A 20,256-nucleotide genomic window follows, 5' to 3' on the forward strand; every position below is an offset into this window, starting at 1 on the left:
TAGATGGGTGGGATGGCGGGGGCGGAGAGAGGTCTGAGAGGGAGGGGATATATGTATACATATAGCTGATTCACTTCATTGTACACCAGAAACTAGCACGACATGGTAAAGCAATTATACTCCAATTTAAAAAAAAGTCGGGGGGAGGGGTTAAGGGGATGTATTGTCTCTCCAATACTGTAAAAGCCCAAAGCAAATACAGACCCCGGGAAAGGTTTTTAAAAAGAGAAGAGGTAGAATAATTGTTGAAAGCGTATCTAGGAGAAAAAAGGGAAGTTACATTCAAAAGTACAGATGGAGAGATTAGACTTGAACAGAACAGAGAAAGTCCTCCTTTTCTGAGTAGAAAAGGGAGGTGAGGGTGAATGCAGCTGCAGGTAAGTCTATGACTCAATCTATTCCATGCTCACTGGCTAAATTCTTTAAAAACAAGCAAAACAAACTTCTTCTCACTATCAGAGAATCGGTGTTTCAGGAATAGAGAACTACTGAGATTTATTCTGTCTGTTCTCTCAATCCACCTACACCATACTAACCTCCTGAAAAAGATTTCAAGAACTTGAGAAAAAGGATGGCAACTGATGGGGCCAAACGTTCCACCCTGCATCCTAGAGGATTCAGCATCTCTCTAGAAGCACACATGTAAGGCAAGATAATCTTCAGTAAATGGACAAAGGCAGTGGCCTTCATATCAGAGAAGAAGAAAATCATCCCCTCAACGCATAGCTGGAGCAAAGAAGCAAAAATGAATCTCAAAAGCGTTCTTCTCTCCTACCCTCCAGAAACTTCTGAAGCTTCTATTCTAGAACTGACATATCCACAGAACTGAATAATCTACAAGCCAAGTGGATTTTCCCAGAAATAAAGAATTGCGGAAATTTTTTAAAAATTGGAATTGCCCAACAATAAAAACATTACAGATCGAATGTTTTAGGATACACCTAAAGTAATACTTGGCGTATAATTTGTAAATTTAAATAAAATTATTAGGAAGATGTCATTTCTCCCCAAACTAGTCTATAACTTCAATACAATATTAATAAAACTTCCAGTTGAATTTTATTAGTAATTCAATAAACATTCTAAAGTTCATGAATAGTTAACTTAAAAATGAAGATGAAAGAAAGGGAGAATTTGCCCAATCAGACATTGAGACATACTGCAAAGCAATAGAAATTAAGGGACAAAACAAAACAAAGCAAAACAATGTGATAGTGGTACAAGAACAGAAATTTGGACTACTCAAACAGCTCAGAGATAGACCTATGTCCATATGGAAACTTAATATCCAATAAGGATCAATGGAGAAGGTTAGATTGAATCACTAAATGATGCTGGGAACACTGGATCATGAAATGCAGAAAAAATCAAACTGGATCACTACTTAAACTTATATACAGAAGTAGACTCCAGATGGATCAACAACCTACATAAAGAAAAAACTGTGAAATTAATAGAATTTCTTCTATTAATTGCAGTATAATTTCTTTGTGAACTTGATCTGGGTGGGTCTTCTTAAACAAAAATTCAAAAGCAAAATGTTAAAGTGAAAAATGATGAATTAGAGATTTCTGTTCAACGAAGGGCACCACATTAAAGGTTAAAAGGTAACGAAATGGGAAAATGTTTGCATATTTATGACTGACAGAGTTAATATCTATAAGGTGCAAGGAATTCCATAAAATCAACAATAAAAAGGTAGCAAGGCCTATGAAACAATGGGGAAATCATATCAAAAAGCAACTTATCAAAGAGGAAACACAAAAGTCCAACAGGAGTTGAAGATATTCTCAAACTCATTAATAACCAGAAAAATGCAAATTAAAATAGGATGTCCTTGTATACCTATTGACCAGGAAAAAACCTGAAGTTTGATAATGTCAAATGGTGGCAAGGATGTAGAGATGAAAGAGCCCTTATGCTTGGGAGTGTAGATGCTGGTGAGCTACCTGGTACTAGTTATCACATAAAGAAAACGAAGAGTCAACAATTAAAGAATAAATTAAAATTAAAAGAAAAAAAAAGAAACCAACAGTTCTGCTCTCAGGTTATCCATCCATCCAGGGAACCTCCCACCCAGTTCATCAAAGGACATGTCGTCGGAGGTTGTTCACCGGTGCTTCCTAGTGATGGTGTGCAGATGGAAGGAACTGAGGGATCCCGTCCCTGGGACAGCAGATGGGAGAGCTGTAGGGGATGCAGACCAGGAAGGACTATGCAGCAGTGAGAAACAAAGGGCTAGATGATATAGCAACTGGGTGAATCTGAAAAACATACCGCTGAGTGAAAAAAAGAACAACGTGAACTCTATAACATGGTATCATTTAAGAAATACATATACGTATACTCGCTGAAAACAATACCAATTTTACATGAGTCCATAAAAACAAGAAGATAAAAAAAATTAAAATAGTTGCCTAGGTGAGGAAGGGAAATCGGTATAAAAGGAAGGAAAGAGAAAAAAAGGAGAGGGGGAAGGAAGAGAGCGAGAATGGCTAACTGAAACCTCTGAACTTGCTTTGATTTATTGTGTTAGCTAGAGTCAGAAAAGCCCTTCATAATAGCTCAAGTACTTACATGACTAAAGAATGAGGAGGTTTTGTCCTTTGAATTTCCCCACGCCTTATATCTAATATTTGTAAAACTCAAAGCATGTACCACAGACAAACTTGGTGGTTGTAAATTCTTTCAGCCAGGGCATAGCACCATTTATAACAGGTTGTGCTGGATTTTTCTCAGCACTCAACTTTGAGATTTCTACAGATATGGGTTGCTTGGTTATAAATTATTAAACCAACACCAGCTGGTCTTTATCTCGAATAGTACTAATCTGAATTGAAAGTAAGTTGGCATTATTAGCATCTTAATTAACATTCCGATACCAATCAGCGACTCGGTTCACTGTTGCTTTAGAAAATATTTCTATGAACCTTTCTGAAGGCATTTGATACAAACTTAGAGAACTCGAACAATTTTATGAAAATTTAAACTCCAGCCTTGTCTATCAAAAGGGCCACTGGTCAATGCCAATGGCATCACAAAGTCTTGTATCTGCTAAGCGTATGGCAGGCATTCAGTAATTACCTATTGATCAATTGATTGGTTGGCTGACTAATGTCAACAATGGTCCATCCTCCTGTTTGAAAGTTCTCTTTCTGCTTTGTTGCAAAATGTATACAGATAGCATTTCAGATGTATACTCTCTCCCTAAGCCACCTGTTCAGTAGTCTTTTTTCAAAATTCTTCCAGTCTGCAAGGAGACCTGGCTTTCTTCACTCAACCTCTCTGCCCAAGTAGACTCCCAACCCTCACCGCCTCAGGCTCACACTAACCACCCCTCCTTTTACATACACGCATCCCTAGCAAAAGTTGTTTTCTCATTCCAGATAATATCGTCTAGGTAGCAGGTCCGTGTCACCACTCCTTGTCAGTGACAGTAGCCAGTCTCCTTGGGGAGTTAAAGGGTAAACGCCTCAGGCCTTTAAGTCAGTGCAGATTTGACATCTGCTGACCTTTAGAGAATACATCTGGCTTAACTGGGCAGGAAAGTGATGTCGGCAGAAAAAGATTACAATGCTCAGGGTAATGGCAGCCTGCCTTTCTCTCCTTGTTCTCTCCTGAATCCACACAAAAGCCACCTGTGACTTGTCCATATTGAGTGAGATTTCTCACACCAGCGATGCTGATGGGTCCCTGCACAGCTTTAAGCAAGCAGTTGCCAGGGGTATCTCTCTTCCCCAGGACAAGTGGATTTGTCAGGTCCCAAAGATCATCTCATTTGTGCTGTTGCCCTGCTCAGCAAACAAAATGAGGGCAATAACTCAAGAAAGTTTTATGGGCTACACATTTTTTATTGATTTAGTGGACTCAGTTATTAAAAAAAAGTCATCAGGCCTTTCAACAGGTATGGCCATCACGATAAACTGGATTCAAACCTTTCATTCACCGTCAGGTGCCTACCTGTGGGCCTGGGTCCACAGGGGTAGCCGGCTGATCTAAAGACTGACAGGAAGACAAGGAGGAAGGGGGAGGGGAGGATCAAGGGAGAGGAGAAGGAGAAGAGAGGGGAAAATGGGCAGAGGTGCATAAGGAGGTATCACATTACAGGGAGCGGTAGAGCAGCGACGAGGCAGTTAAGATCTAAACCCAGAAGACCTAGCCTGAACTCCAACTCTGCCCCTTATTAGTTACGTGACCTTAGGCAGGTTTCTTTCTTTTTTTTTTTTTTTTTTTTTTGCGGTACGCGGGCCTCTCACTGTTGTGGCCTCTCCCGTTGCGGAGCACGGGCTCTGGACGCGCAGGCTCAGCGGCCACGGCTCACAGGCCCAGCCGCTCCGTGGCATGTGGGATCTTCCTGGACCGGGGCACGAACCCGTGTCCCCTGCATCGGCACGCGGACTCTCAACCACTGCGCCACCAGGGAAGCCCTAGGCAGGTTTCTTAACCTCTCTGTTTCTTCATCTGAAAAATGAGGATGATAATAACTACCTCATGAAACTGTGAGGATTAAACACTAAATACTCACATAGCACCTACTCCGTGCCAGGCACTGTGCTCAATGCCTTGCATACGTTAACTCAGTCCTTGAAACAGCCTTCTGAGCTGGGTGTGTGTTAGTTTCCCATTGCTGCTGTAACAAATGACCACAAGCTCAGTGGCTTAAAACAACACAAATTTATTATCATAAAGCTTAAGAGGTCAGAGGTCCCAAAATCAAAGCATTGGCAGGACTGCATTCCTTCTGGAAGCTCTGGCAGGGGCGTGTGGGATCCATTTCCTTGTCTCCTTCCAGGTTCTACAGGCTGCCTGCATGCTCATAACCCATCCCTGGTATCACTCTGACCTCTGCTCCTGTTTCAGGTCTCCTTTTCTGACTCTGATCCTCCTGTCTCCCTCATATAAGGACCCCTGGGATTACGCTGGCCCACTCAGATAATCCAGGATAATCTCCCCCATCTCAAGATCCTTACCTTAATCACACCTACAAAGTCTCTTTTGTCATCTGAGGCAGTATATTCACAGATGCCCGTGACTAGGACGTGGGCATCTCTGAGGAACCATTATTCTGTGTACCACGGGTACTACTATCGTTCCCATTTTACAAGTGGGAAACTGACACAGGAAGAGATTAAGTAACTTGCCCAAGGTCATGCTCCCCCCCATTCCCGCCCCGCAATACATTCCTGCCTCTCAATTGGTTCATGTTTAGAAAGCACCTGGGACAGTGCTCAGCACAGGAAGCACTATGCTGGGTTAACTCTTATTGTCTGTAATGGTTGTTAAAGGTAGAATAGACAATAAGTGCTTCAGCTTTAATTCAGTGGCACCAACACCGAAGGCAGGGTGGCCCTTGGCTGGCCTAAGAGTGTCTTGTCCCCATGCATATTTGGAAGGCAGTCTGGTGTTGATGAAGAGTTTGGCATTTGGAGCAAGGAAGCCCCGCTCCTCTCCCTCCAGCTGTGGGCCTGGAGCAAGCAGCCTGAGCCTCCTGGTCTTCTGATACAGGAGGAGGCTACAGAGAGCTCCCAACCTAACGAGTAGTTGCAGTCAAAGGTACTAATGGGGATTCTGCCAGTGGGAAAGAAACATGTTTCGTAAGCTGCTAAAACACCGTCAATCTTAGCAGCATTTGCATATTTGTTGAGTAAAAGAAACACTGATTTTCGGTGCTATGATTTGAATGAAACAAGGGAGGCTAGAAAAGGAAAAATTGCTTTGGCCTGCAAAGCCGGACACTTACCGCTGCAAGTCCCCTGCTTGTTGTAAAACCCGTCGCCACAGCTGCTCTCACAGCTGCCCTCTCTCAGCACTTGGAAGGGGTCTCTGCAGGCCAAGCAGTGCTTCTCTGTGGGGCCCCAGCAGGCCGCACAGGACTCGTGGCAGGCTGCAGGAACAAAAGACGGTAGAAAGGACTAGTTGCCATTCTTCTTCAAAGGCTTTAGAATTTACAACGAGGATTTTCACTCCTTCACTATGCACATACCTGCACCACAGGAGGAAAAAAACACCCCCCAACCCGCAAAAAGAAAACCCTATTTCTGTTGGCCAGAAGTACAACTTCCATAAATTACTGCTAAGAGAATTGGAACAGGAAACCAAAGGCTATAGAGTAATGGGAATCACAGGGAAGGGAATCATAATTTCTAGACAAGTATGGTCTGTCTAACGAAATCAGATGGCCCTCCATCACCTTGCCTTTTGTAACCACACAACAAAGTGTCAACTAGATAATTGCTCTTAACCTCCAACACATGGAGAATCAGTTAAGGAGGGATGCCATGTACTCTAGTCCTTGATTAGACCTTGAAAGACCCGGTACTGCTTGGTTTCTATTGCTCTTTCCCTCCCTTTCCATCTCTCCCCCTGCCCCCATCCCCATCCTTCTGTCCTCCCTCACAACTCTTAGAACTCAGCCTCTGGTTCCCACCCTCCCCCAGTAGCATCTGCTCTAAACATATATCTTAAGGACTCACAAAGCCTGATTTTCTCTTCTACCTTAGGTTTCTAACTATATGTTGTTTCCAGACCAAAGTTGTTCCTTTAAGACTTGAACATTTCCCCCTCTTCCAGCATTTGATTTTTTTTTTTTATTACTATTCATGCTTGCTCTTCACCTTAGCAGGTCTATAAAGAGAGGCCTATTCTGAATGACTGAATATATTCAGATCTGGTAAACTGTCTGTATGGCCAACCCCACCCATGCTTCTGATTTTCAAAATGTTTGCTTCACGGTGGAACATAACCTGTTTTTCAGAGGTATTCATTCTGACCAGAATTGGCAGGGAGAATGATTTTGCTGGTCACAAGGGACTTGGGAACTATACCTAAGAAACTTGCTTAGGGATCCATTTGGAATCAGAAGAAAGGATGCCTGCATGGCATATCTCAAGATCCAATCCTCTCCTTTCAGCTCTAAACTGCACAGGAAGGCCTTCTTTTCAGACAACTTTTCTGCTCAACAAATTCAGATGATCGCAAATTGTGTTAAGTGCTATAGGAAGAGCTCTTCGATAAAGAATAACAGTAGTGGAAGTGGAAGGGACTGACTTTAGGAAGACCCTAAAGGATGAGATGCGGCCAGCCAAAGGGAGAGCCAGAGAGCAGCACGAACAAAGTTCTTGAGAAGAGAAGGCGCTTGGGGACTCAAGGAACTGGAGGCTCTTCTTGTGACTGGACCTGGTGGACATAGCGGGGCACAGTGGGACACAGAGGGCACAGTGGCCTGATTCATGGCTGGAGGGGTGGGCAGGGGCCCTATGAAACTCGACCTTGGAGACCATGGAAAGAAATTAGGATTTTTATCCTAACTGCAATGTGAGTCGTGAATGGGCTTAAATAGGATAGACACAAGCCCCGATTTAGATTTTTAAAAGCTCTCTCTGGATGCCATGTAGAGAGGGTTTAAGGACTTGCATGCCGGCAGGGAGATGAGTGTAGACTTGACTGCTCTGGTCCAGGTAAGAGATGACAATGGCAGGTGGAAAGCAAAGACGGACAAAGTTTACTTATTTATTATCTGGTTCCCTTGCTAGACCATAACGTTCATGAGGGCAGAGTTCATGTCTCTTTTGTTAACTCTGCTGAGTACACTTCTGGGTGCTCTACAAACTCCACTTATATTTAACACCTTATTTACAAGTGGTACATGAGAAGAATACTGTTTGTGTTGAAATAAGCCACCAACGCTACATTAAAACTAAATATGTGGATGCAAAGATCCCAGTAACAAATTCCACCCTGAATGCACATGAAATGTGTCTGTCATTCATTTATTCAACTATTCTTCCAATACTGATTACAATCACTATCTGAAGTGTCTATCAGTGTTAAGTGCCTCTGCCTTACTGAGGAAATGGAGTTGATTCGAAGCCATTACCTAAACAAACAAGCAAACAAACAAACAAAAACCCAACTGCATTTCTAAGAAGACATGCCAGGCTAATCTATCAATGTTCGACAGAAGCACCTACCACATGCGAGGTGCAGGGCTAGTCTGTGGGGCTTTCCCTGCTGCCACAGGTAAGCCAGGGACCGGGGGAGTAAGTACCCAAGGGGATGATGGGGAGTGAGGCAAAAAAGACAACAGGGGTCAGATCACCAGTATCAGGCAGGCAGGGGATTTCATCCTGTAAAAGTTTTAATCAGGGCAGTAGAAATGATCAGTTTTGCTTTTTAGAGCATTTGACAGATACTCAGCTGCACTGGCGGTTAAAAGAGTAAAAATACTTCCAAGCTGGTTGGTAAATGGCTGTCGTCCTGGCCCCCGCCCTGATGTTCTGGCTGCAGCCCTGGGAACGCTGGCAGACACCATGCTCCAACAACAAAAGGTCTGACACAGGAGAGGGTCTCGGGTCTCCCCTCCTTCCAACCGATCTGATCTGTGCCATACTGCTTGTTAAATATTTTTAATATTACCCCTGGTGCTGCCAATCAGAATGGGGGTCAAAGGATGAGCAGGATAGAGGCTACAGACTTAGGGATGGCACTCAGACCCATCACAAATGGAGCCCTACTTAGCATTTCAGCTCTACCTTCTGCTACCTCCCCCTCATCGACACCAGTTCTATGGAACAGGGTGCTCTAAGCATGCCATGTGATTGATCAAGGGTTCTGGATGCCCCGCCCAGGACTGACCCAGCCAGCAATGCCTCTGGCTCCTTCCACAGCCTCTGTAATCCTGTTTACACCCGAGAGGCCTCCTAAGTTGTCACTACTTCTGTGAAGCTTTGCTGAACTTGTCCAGACAAAGTCAGTCCCTCCTTCCTCTATGTTCCTGCAGCACTTTGTATGTGCCTCTCATGCTATTTATCCTACTGTACTAATGATTCAGTTACAAATCAATCCCATTCAATGGAATGTAATATCCTCCAGAACAGAAGCTATGTTTTAGTCATCTTAAACCCCCAGTATTCAGATTGCTGCCTGGTATAAAGTCAGTATTCATGAAATGCATGTTAAGTGAATGCACAGCAGATGTTTTTCATTGGTTATGGGGGATTCATCCTACCAGTTTTTACCTTCTGTATGGAAACAACTAAGCATGAGGTCAGAGTCTAAAGATATGATAAGATAGATACATTCAGAGCTGTAAATTTTACCTAATAAATACTGGAGTCCAGATCTGCTTATGATGACAAATATTTATGCTGCATTGAGTACCAAATGTGATGCTGGGCCTTCTCTTTTTCCATCTCTAATAAAAGGCATGTTCCATGGCCGGGCAGGACAGCAGAAGGGATTTTTATTTCAACACAGGACTATGCTGAGCTGTCACTTCTTTTCTTTCCTTTTTTTTTTTTTGAGCTGTCATTTCTTATAATGACATACTCCCACTGTGTTTTGCAATTGATTTCGAATTTCTAACACTGAACATATGCTACTGCAGAGAATCTCTTCTTGCAGGCTTATTTTACATGGGGCTTTTATTACATTGGGGTTATTACGAAAAATAAAAGGTCAGTCCCTGACTTTTCACCATAATTTCTCTTAGTGATACATTTCAGCTCACCCAGAGTTCGAAGTGTATATTGTGAAAATTGCGGCAGTAAGTTAAAACAGAGGACAAACAAGATAAAGCCATTGTCTTATCTCACATGCGGCAGATAATTTATTTAGGAAAGCCCCTGATTTTTCTGGGGCATGACAAGACATGCGTTGGTTTGCTGAGCAATTTACTTCAAAATGAAAGGAATGAATTACTCTTCTTTTGGCAACTCTATATTGAAATCCTACTCTAAAAATAACAAACTTCTTTTCATACTTGATCATTTTGAAATAGAAGATTGCTATTAAAAAAATGTAACCTGTGCTACTCGAAGAATAAAACGCAGCCCTTTTCCAAGGAAGTGTTAAAAGCACTTCCTACGAACCACTTCTTATTTTCCAGGAAGCCTTCCCGGATCCCAGGCAATAGACACAGATTCCCATGGGCTTAGCCTTCAGTTCAAACTGAAGGAGCCTCAGATCCTTGCCTTTTCCATGGTCTTTTGGAATAAGTTTCCCTTCCATTACCAGGGAATTAGCACACTTGATCATCAGGCCCTTTTAGTCATCAGTGAGGCTGTAGTTCAGATTTCCAAACTGCCAAGTTTTCACTCTCAACTACACAAAGCAGCCCAAACTCAAGACACAAGCAAGCACATCATACACAAGGCAAATTCCTTCATTATCCATGTCGTGGCAACTGCTATCATTCATGTCTCACAAATGACTAGGAAGGACTTGCCAAGTTTTAAAGTATTATCAGGAGACAGTGAGTAAATTTCTAACAAGAAGCTCTTGTTGGATGAAAAAAATATCTATTTAAACTCAACTTCACTGTTCCTTGCTTTCCTAACCTGTAAAGTGGGAATAATAATATTTGTTGTACTTAACTCATGGGGATATGGCGAGATGACATATTTGAGAAAGCAGAGAATGTTGTATGTGATCATATGAGTGGCACACCCTATGAGACCTAACAAATCTTGTTTCAGGTGGCATCAAAAGCAAAGAAATTATTTAGGGAGCAAATTAAAATGTAACGCAAGACAGAGGGGTAAGGATGAAAAAGACTGTGGGAAAGGAAGGTTCACTTAGAAAGGGAGTGAAGGGAAGTAACAGAATCAGCAGGGATTCTTCCAGCAGTTACAGTAAAGGGGCTCCAGCCTTTCCCAGAGTCCTCACACTCTAGAGCCCTTTCCTTGTTATTGCTACAAAACAGCAACAAAAGCCCTTTGGAAAGTGACTGTGAAGCACAAGGCCAAGCCGAGATGCTGGGCAGACTATGTTCCCCTCCCCTCATAATAGCCACACCTGAGACCAAGGCTACTAGCCTAAGAAGCACAGATGCCAGACAAATCTAAAAGTGAAGTGCATCTGAGTCATCATCATTTTTGATCCTTTTACTCCCATCTGTTTCTGTCCCCTACCAGGCTGGTCTCTGCTGTCAACCTTCCTCCCTGCGCCAACAGAAACTTTTACACCTGACATTGGAACGCCTGGTCTCTACATGTTCTGAAAACCAGTATGTACTTGAGGGAGTTCATAATAGAAAAATAAAAACACATGAAAAACCCACGGAGCAGCTAAGCCCATGTGCCACAACTACTGAGCCTGCACTCCAAAGCCCACGAGCCACAACTACTGAGCCCGTGTGCCACAACTACTGAAGCCCGCACACCTAGAGCCTGTGCTCCGCAACGAGAAGCCACCGCAATGAGAAGCCCGCACACCACAATAAAGAGTAGCCCCCACTCGCCACAGCTAGAGAAAGCCCGCACGCAGCAACAAAGACCTAACGCGGCCAAAAGTAAAAATAAACTTATAAAAAACAACAACACATGAAAAACACCTTCAGCCTCACGAATAGGCAGAGATATACAAATTACACAAGAGAACAGCAACTAGATGCAATGGATTGGATGTACATATAGCAACATGTATGCATCTTAATAACAGTGCTTAGTGAGGGAAACAAAGGAAAAGAATGGTTCATCCTTTGTAACAAATGTACCACTCTGGTGTAGGATGCTGATAATGGGGGAGGCTGAGCTTGTGTTGGGGCAGGGAGTATATGGGAAATCTCTGCACTTTCCTTTTAATTTTGCTGTGAACCTAAAATGGCTGTAAAATTTTTTTAAGTCTTTAAAATTTAAAAAAAGGAGGCGAAGGAGCCGTGCCCCCGGCCCCGCCAGTCCCCCCGTGATACTATTCCACAGGGGGTCAGGCCCCGAGGTGCACGGGGTCATCAACGAGATGGACTGCAGGGCCAATAGCGAGGCTCTCGCCATCAGCTCCGCCATCGACCGCGGCGACACGGAGACGACCATGCCGTCCATTAGGAGTGACCGCGCTGCGCTCTGCGCCAGTTGCAAGGTTAACATCTCCGACCGCTACTACCTACTGGTGGTGGACAAGCAGTGGCACATGCGCTGCCTCAAGTGCTGCGAGTGCAAGCTCAACCTGGAGTTGGAGCTCACCTGTTTCAGCAAGGATGGAAGCACCTACCGCAAGGAAGACTACTACAGGCGGTTCTACGTGCAGCACTGCGCCTGCTGCCACCTAGGCATCTCGGCCTCGGAGATGGTGATGCGAGCTCGGGACTTGGTTTATCACCTCAACTGCTTCACGTGCACTACGTGTAACAAGATGCTGACCACGGGTGACCACTTCCGCATGAAGGACAGACTGGTCTACCACCGCTTGCACTTCGGGGCGCTGCTGCAGGGCGAGTACGCCGCGCACTTCAACCACGCCGACGTGGCCAAGAGCGCAGGGTTGGGTGCAGCGGGGGCCAACCCTCTGGGTCTTCCCTACTACAATAGCGTAGGCACGGTGCAGGAGGGGCGGCCGAAGAAGCGCAAGAGCCTCGGGCCCGGGGCGGACCCGGCGACCTACAACGCTGCACTTAGCCGGAACAAGAACGATGTGGAGCACCTGGACCGTGACCAGAGGTACCAGAGCAGCCGGAAGACGAAGTGCATGCGCAACTCCTTCAAGCACCAGCAGCTTCGGAACGTGAAGTCTTTGCCGTTAACCACAACCCTGATGCCAAGGACTAGAAGCAGTTCGCGCAAAAGACGGGCCTCACCAAGCGGGTCCTCCAGGTCTCGTCTCAGAACGCCCAGGCCAAGTTCAGGCGCAACTTCGTACGGCGGGAAAACACGGGCGTGGACAAGTCGACAGAGGCAGCGCTGCAGACGGGGACGCCATAGGGGTCGGCCTCGGAGCTGTCCAAGGCCTCGCTCAGCCACCCCAGGATGCCCACCAACCTCACAGACCTGACCAGCCTCACAGACCACGACGTCCGCCTTAACTTCTGGGCCTGGCAACCTGGAGGACCATGAGCCTCACAGCCCCTTGCAAACGACTCTTAACCAACCTTTTCTAATGATTCTTGGCCCCTCGGCCCCGCTCCACAAGTGATTTAAAAAAAGAAATTATCTTTAGTTGAATTCGAAGTGTATTTTATTTTTTTTTCACGCATAAAATAAAGCATTTATTTGATTATGAATTACAGCTTGCCAAGGTTCGGAGTCAATCACAAAAAAAAAAAAAATCCAAACCAAAAAAATAAAAACAACAGAGCTTTGGAGAAATAATATAATGTAACCTACTTACTTAAAAATACAAACACAAATGAAAAAGTCCACCTAATTTTTTCAGTCGTTACATTTTTGTTTGCTTTAGTTGATATAATTCCAAAAAGAAAAAATAGATAACGCAAGCCCAGTTAATATACATGTTATCTTTCAGGAATCGTCTAAAGAAAGATTTGTGGCAAAGATAATCACTAACGGTTGACTTTACTGGAAAAACTAATTTTGAAGTAGGTCACGAATTCCTCCAAAGCAGTAGATACACTTAAAAACATCCAACCCGTCAACTGCAAATCGAGTAACAGTGTTGATCCTGCAAAATTTTTTCACTGTCACTCTGAAGTAAACTAAGAAGAACCAGGAAAAGCGTCAGTGCCGTGAAAACTATAAATTGCTTTCAGGACTTATATTTTCCCATCCTTCTAAAAGTAGCATTTAATAAAACAAGCTGCTTCTTACTCAAATTCAATCATTATGGAAGAGATAATACCAAACCCAATTTGCTATTATTTCTTTACTGAGTTTTAAGCACCTTTCAACCTTAGAACCAGAGTCTCGTTATCAGAAAAGGTATTTACCCATAAGCCCAATAAGTATTATGAATTTTTTAATTTTTGTCTTTTTTTAAACTTTTTTCTTTTTTTTATTGTTTGGCCCAAGCAACTGGATGATGGTGCCGTTTATTTATTTATTCATTTATTATTGGATTTTACTTATTTTTTTATACAGCAGGTTATTAGTTATCCATTTTATACATATTAGTGTATACATGTAAATCCCAATCTCCCAATTCATCCCACCACCCCTGCCCGCCCCACCCCCTGCTGCTTTCCCCCCTTGGTGTCCATACGTTTGTTCTCTACATCTGTGTCTCAACTTCTGCCCTGCAAACCGGTTCATCTGCATCATTTTCTAGGTTCCACATATATGCGTTAATATATGTGTAAATATATCTGTTTTTCTCTTTCTGACTTACTTCACTCTGTATGACAGTCTCTAGATCCATCCACGTCTCTACAAATGACTCAATTTCATTCCTTTTAATGGTTGAGTAATATTCCATTGTATATATTCCATTGTATACATGTACCACATCTTCTTTATTCATTCATCTGTCGATAGGCATTTAGGCTGCTTCCAAGACCTGGCTATTGTAAATAGTGCTGCAATGAACATTGGGGTGCATGTGTCTTTTTGAATTATGGCTTTCTCTGGGTATATGCCCAGTACTGGGATTGCTGGGTCATATGGTAATTCTATTTTTAGCTTTTAAAGGAACCTCCATACTGTTCTCCATAGTGGTGTATCAATTTACATTCCCACCAACAGTGCAAGAGGGTTCCCTTTTCTCCACACCCTCTCCAGCATTTATTGTCTGTAGATTTTCTGATGATGCCCACTCTAACTGGTGTGAGGTGATACCTCATTGTAGTTTTGATTTGCATTTCTCTAATGATTAGTGATGTTGAGCATCTTTTCATGTGCTTCTTGGCCATATGTACGTCTTGTTTGGAGAGATGTCTATTTAGGTCGTCTGCCCATTTTTGGATTGGGTTATTTGTTTTTTTAATATTGAGCTGCATGAGCTGTTTATATATTCTGGAGATTAATCCTCTGTCCATTGATTCGTTTGTGAATATTTTCTCCCATTATGAGAGTTATCTTTTCGTCTTGTTTGTAGTTTCCTTTGCTTTGCAAAAGCTTTTAAGTTTCATTAGGTCTCATTTGTTTATTTTTGTTTTTATTTCCGTTACTCTAGGAGGTGGATCAAAAAAGATCATGCTATGATTTATGTCAAAGAGTGTTCTTCCTATATTTTCCTCTAAGAGTTTTATAGTGTCTGATCTGACATTTAGGTCTTTAATCAATTTTGAGTTTATTTTTGTGTATGGTGTTAGGGAGTTTTCTAATCTCATTCTTTTACATGTAGCTGTCCAGTTTTCCCAGAACCACTTATTGAACAGACTGTCTTTTCTCCATTGTATATCCTTGCCTCCTCTGTGATAGATTAGTTGACCACAGGTGCGTGGGTTTATCTCTGGGCTTTCTATCCTGTTCCATGGACCTATATTTCTGTTTTTGTGCCAGTACCATACTGTCTTGATTACTGTAGCTTTGTACTATACTCTGAAGTTAGGGAGTCTGATTCCTTCAGCTCCATTTTTTTCCCTCAAGACTGCTTTGGCTACTCGGGGTCTTTTGTGTCTCCATACAAATTTTAAGATTTTTTGTGCTAGTTCTGTAAAATAATGCCATTAGTAATTTGTTAGGGATTGCCTTGAATCTGTAGATTGCTTTGGGTAGTATAGTCATTTTCACAATGTTATTCTTCCAATCCAAGAACAAGGTATATCTATCCATCTGTTTCTATCATTTTTTTTTTTTTTTTTTGTGGTACGCGGACCTCTCACTGTTGTGGCCTCTCCCGTTGCGGAGCACAGGCTCTGGACGCGCAGGCTCAGTGGCCATGGCTCATGGGCCCAGCCGCTCTGCGGCATGTGGGATCTTCCCGGACCAGGGCACGAACCCGTGTCCCCTGCATCGGCAGGCGGACTCTCAACCACTGCGCCACCAGGGAAGCCCCCTGTTTCTATCATTTTTAATTTCTTTCATCAGTGTCTTATAGTTTTCTGCATACAGGTCTTTTGTCTCCCTAGGTAGGTTTATTCCTAGGTATTTTATTCTTTTTGTTGCAGTGGTAAATGGGAGTGTTTCCATAATTTCTCTTTCAGATTTTTCATCATTAGTGTATAGGAATGCAAGCGATTTCTGTGCCGTAATTTTTCATCCTGCAACTTTACCAAATTCATTGATTAGCTCTAGTAGTTTTCTGGTGGCATCTTTAGGATGCTCTATGTATAGTACCACGTCATCTGCAAACAGTGACAGTTTTGTTTCTTCTTTTCCAATTTGTATTCCTTTTATTTCTTTTTCTCCTCTGATTGCCGTGGCTAGGACTTCCAAAACTATGTTGAATAATAGTAGTGAGAGCGGACAGCCTTGTCTTGCTCCTGATCTTAGAGGAAATGCTTTCAGTTTTTCACAATTGAGAATGATGTTTGCTGTGGGTTTGTCATATATGGCCTTTATTATGTTGAGGTAGGTTCCCTCTATGCCCACTTTTTGGAGAGTTTTTATCATAAATGGGTGTTGAATTTCGTCAAAAGCTTTTTCTGCATCTATTGAGATGATCATATGGTTTTTATTCTTCAATTTGTTAATATGGTGTATCACATTGATTGATTTGCGTATATTGAAGAATCCTTGCATTCCTGAGATAAATCCCACTTGATCATGGTGTATATCCTCTTAATGTGTTGTTGGATTCTGTTTGCTAGTATTTTATTGAGGATTTTTGCACCTATATTCATCAGTGATATTGGTCTGTAATTTTCTTTTATTGCAGTATCTTTGTCTGGTCTTGGTATCAGGGTGATGGTGGCCTCATAGAATGAGTTTGGAAGTGTTCCTTCCTCTGCCGTTTTTTTGAAGAGTTTGAGAAGGATGGGTGTTAGCTCTTCTCTAAATGTTTGATAGAATTCACCTGTGAAGCCATCTGATCCTGGACTTTTGTTTGTTGGAAGACTTTTAATCACAGTTTAAATTTCATTACTTGTGATTGGTCTTCATATTTTCTCTTTCTCCCTGGTTCAGTCTTGGAAGGTTATACCTTTCTAAGAATTTGTCCATTTCTTCCAGGTTGTCCATTTTATTGGCATTGAGTTGCTTATAGTAGTCTCTTAGGATGCTCTGTATATCTGTATAACTTTGTTTATCTGTGGTGTCTGTTGTAACTTCTCCTTTTTCATTTCTGACTTTATTGATTTGAGCCCTCTCCCTCTTTTTCTTGATGAGTCTGGCTAATGGCCTGTCAATTTTGTTTATCTTCTCAAAGAACCAGCTTTTAGTTTTATTGATCTTGGCTATTGTTTTCTTTGTTTCTATTTCATTTACTTCTGCTCTGATCTTGATGATTTCTTTCCTTCTACTAACTTTGGGTTTTGTTTGTTCTTCTTTCTCTAGTTCATTTTGGTGTAAGGTTAGATTGTTTATTTGAGATTTTTCTTGTTCCTTGAGGTAGGCTTTTACTGTTATAAACTTCCCTCTTAGAACTGCTTTTGCTGCATCCCATAGGTTTTGCATTGTCGTGTTTTCACTGTAATTTGTCTCTAGGTATTTTTTGATTTCCTCTTTGATTTCTTCAGTGATCTCTTGGTTATTTAGTAACATATTGTCTAGCCTCCATGTGTTTGTGTTTTTTATGTTTTTTCCCTGTAATTGATTTCTAATCTCATAGAGTTGTGGTCAGAAAAGATGCTTGATATGATTTCAATTGTCTTAAATTTACTGAGGCTTGATTTGTGACCCAAGATGTGATCTATCCTGGAGAATGTTCCATGCACACTTGAGAAGAAAGTGTAATCTGCTGCTTTTGGATGGAATGTCCTATAAATATCAATTAAATCTATCTGGTCTACTGTGTCATTTAAAGCTTGTGTTTCCTTATTAATTTTCTGTTTGGATGATCTGTCCATTGGTGTAAGTGAAGTGTTAAAGTTCCCCAGTATTACTGTGTTACTGTCAATTTCCTTTTTTATAGCTGTTAGCACTTGCCTTATGTATTGAGACGCTCCTATGCTGGGTGCATATATATTTATAATTGTTATATCTTCTTCTTGGATTGATCTCTTGATCATTATGTAGTGTCCTTCCTTGTCTCTTGTAACATTCTTTATTTTAAAGTCTATTTTATCTGATATGAGTATGGCTACTCCAGCTTTCCTTTGATTTCCATTTGCATGGAATATCTTTTTCCATCCCCTAACTTTCAATCTGTATGTGTTCCTAGGTCTGAAGTAGATCTCTTGTAGACAGCATATATGTCAGTCTTGTTTTTGTATCCATTCAGCAAGCATGTGCCTTTTGGTCGGAGCATTTAATCCATTCACATTTAAGGTAATTATAGATATGTATGTTCCTATTACCATTTTCTTAATTGTTATGGGTTTGTTTTTGTAGGTCCTTTGCTTCTCCTGTGTTTCCCACTTAGAGAAGTTCCTTTAGCAGTTGTTTGTAGAGCTGGTTTGGTGGTGCTGAATTCTCTTAGCTTTTGCTTGTCTGTAAAGCTTTTGATCTCTCCGTCAAATCTGAATGAGATCCTTGCTGGGTAATCTTGGTTGTAGGTTCTTCCCTTTCATCACTTTAAATATATCGTGCCACTCCCTTCTGGCTTGTAGAGTTTCTGCTGAGAAATCAGCTTTTAACCTTATGGGAGTTCCCTTGTATGTTATTTGTCATTTTTTGCTTGTTGCTCAATAATTTTTGTGCTTAATTTTTGTCAATTTGATTACTATGTGTCTCTGCATGTTTCTCCTTGGGTTTATCCTGGGACTACCTGGGACTCTCTGCACTTCCTGAACTTGGGTGGCTATTTCCTTTCCCATGTTTAGGGAAGTTTTCGACTATAATCTCTTCAAATATTTTTCTCAGGTCCTTTCTCTCTCTCTTCTCCTTCTGGGACCCCTATAATGCGAACATTGTTGTGTTTAATGTTGTCCCATAGTTCTCTTAGGCTGTCTTCATTTCTTTTCATTCTCTTCTCTTTATTCTGCTCTGTGGTAGTTATTTTCACTATTGTATCTTCCAGGTCACTTATCCATTCTTCTGCCTCAGTTTTTCTGCTACTGATTCCTTCTAGTGTATTTTTCATTTCAGTTATTGTAATATTCATCTCTGTTTGTTTGTTCTTTAATTCTTCTAGGAGTTCGTTCTTTAATTCTTCTAGGTCTTTGTTAAACATTTCTTGCATCTTCTCGATCTTTGCCTCCATTGTTTTTCCGAGGTCCTGGATCATCTTCACTATCATTATTCTGAATTCTTTTTCTGGAAGGTTGCCTATCTCCAGTTCATTTAGTTGTTTTTCTGGGGTTTTATCTTGTTCCTTCATCTGGTACATAGCCCTCTGCCTTTTCATCTTGTCTATCTTTCTGTGAATGTGGTTTTTGTTCCACAGGCTGCAGGATTGTAGTTCTTCTTGCTTCTGCTATCTGCCCTCTTGTGAATGAGGCTATCTAAGAGGCTTGTGCAAGTTTCCTGATGGGAGCGACTGGTGGTGGGTAGAGCTGGCTGTGCTCTGGTGGGCAGATCTCAGTAAAACTGTAATCCACTTGACTGCTCATGGGTGGGGCTGGGTTCCTTCCCTGTTGGTTGTTTGGCCTGAGGCGACCCAACACTGGAGCCTACCTGGGCTCTTAGGTGGGGCTAATGGCTGACTCTGGGAGGGCTCATGCCAAGGAATACTTCCCAGAACTTCTGCTGCCAGTGTTCATGTCCTCACAGTGAGACAGAGCCACCCCATGCCTCTGCAGCAGACCCTCCAATACCAGCAGGTAGGTCTGGTTCAGTCTCCTATGGGGTCACTGCTCCTTCCCCTGGGTCCCAATGTGCACACTACTTTGTGTGTGCCCTCCAAAAGTGGAGTCTCTGTTTCCCCCAGTCCTGTCGAAGTCCTGCAATCAAATCCCAGTAGCCTTCAAAATCTGATTCTCAAGGAATTCCTCCTTCTATTGCCAGACCCCCAGGTTGGGAAGCCTGACGTGCGGCTCAGAACCTTCACTCCAGTGGGTGGACTTCTGTGGTATAAGTGTTGTCCAGTTTGTGAGTCACCACCCAGCAGTTATGGGATCTGATTTTATTGTGATTGTGCCCCTCCTACTGTCGCATTGTAGCTTCTCCTTCATCTTTGGATGTGGGCTGTCTTCTTTGGTGAGTTCCAGTGTCTTCCCGTCATTGATTGTTCAGCAGTTAGTTGTGATTCCAGTGCTCTCGCAAGAGGGAGTGAGCACACGTCTTTCTTCTCAGCCATCTTGAACCAATCCGCCCAAGTGCATTTTAAAATAGAGGCTTTGAGCAACTAGCTAACCACATTTTAGGATCTCACCTGGAAACTGAGGAAGAAAATAATTGCACCCCCGGCTGACACAGCGGTGTGGACTGGAATTACTTGGAAGATCTATCTGCAACACAGCATTTGTGTCACTGTACAGTTTTGTGGACTGAGCGAGGAAAAACAACAAATAATTTAAGTTGGTTAGAGCTTCTGTATTTCCTAAGACTGCCACGTGCCTTAGGAATACTGTTTTATCTCCATACTTTGAATGACTTGTTCGTTTTTCTC

General features: G+C 42.4%; 1 protein-coding gene and 1 pseudogene across 1 annotated transcript in view; one reads left to right on the plus strand and one right to left on the minus strand.

Moving 5' to 3' along the window:
* Nucleotides 1-20,256, minus strand: part of FRAS1 (Fraser extracellular matrix complex subunit 1) — a 467,475-nt gene that overhangs the window by 215,925 nt on the left and 231,294 nt on the right. Inside the window, exon 15 of the mRNA XM_060147971.1 lies at nucleotides 5,741-5,884. Coding sequence (XP_060003954.1) covers nucleotides 5,741-5,884 — 144 coding nt within the window. The remainder of the gene's footprint in view (nucleotides 1-5,740; nucleotides 5,885-20,256) is intronic.
* Nucleotides 11,692-12,906, plus strand: LOC132519559 (LIM/homeobox protein Lhx2-like; annotated as a pseudogene).

Source organism: Lagenorhynchus albirostris, chromosome 4, assembly GCF_949774975.1.
Source record: "Lagenorhynchus albirostris chromosome 4, mLagAlb1.1, whole genome shotgun sequence".
NCBI classification, from domain to species: Eukaryota; Metazoa; Chordata; class Mammalia; order Artiodactyla; family Delphinidae; genus Lagenorhynchus; species Lagenorhynchus albirostris.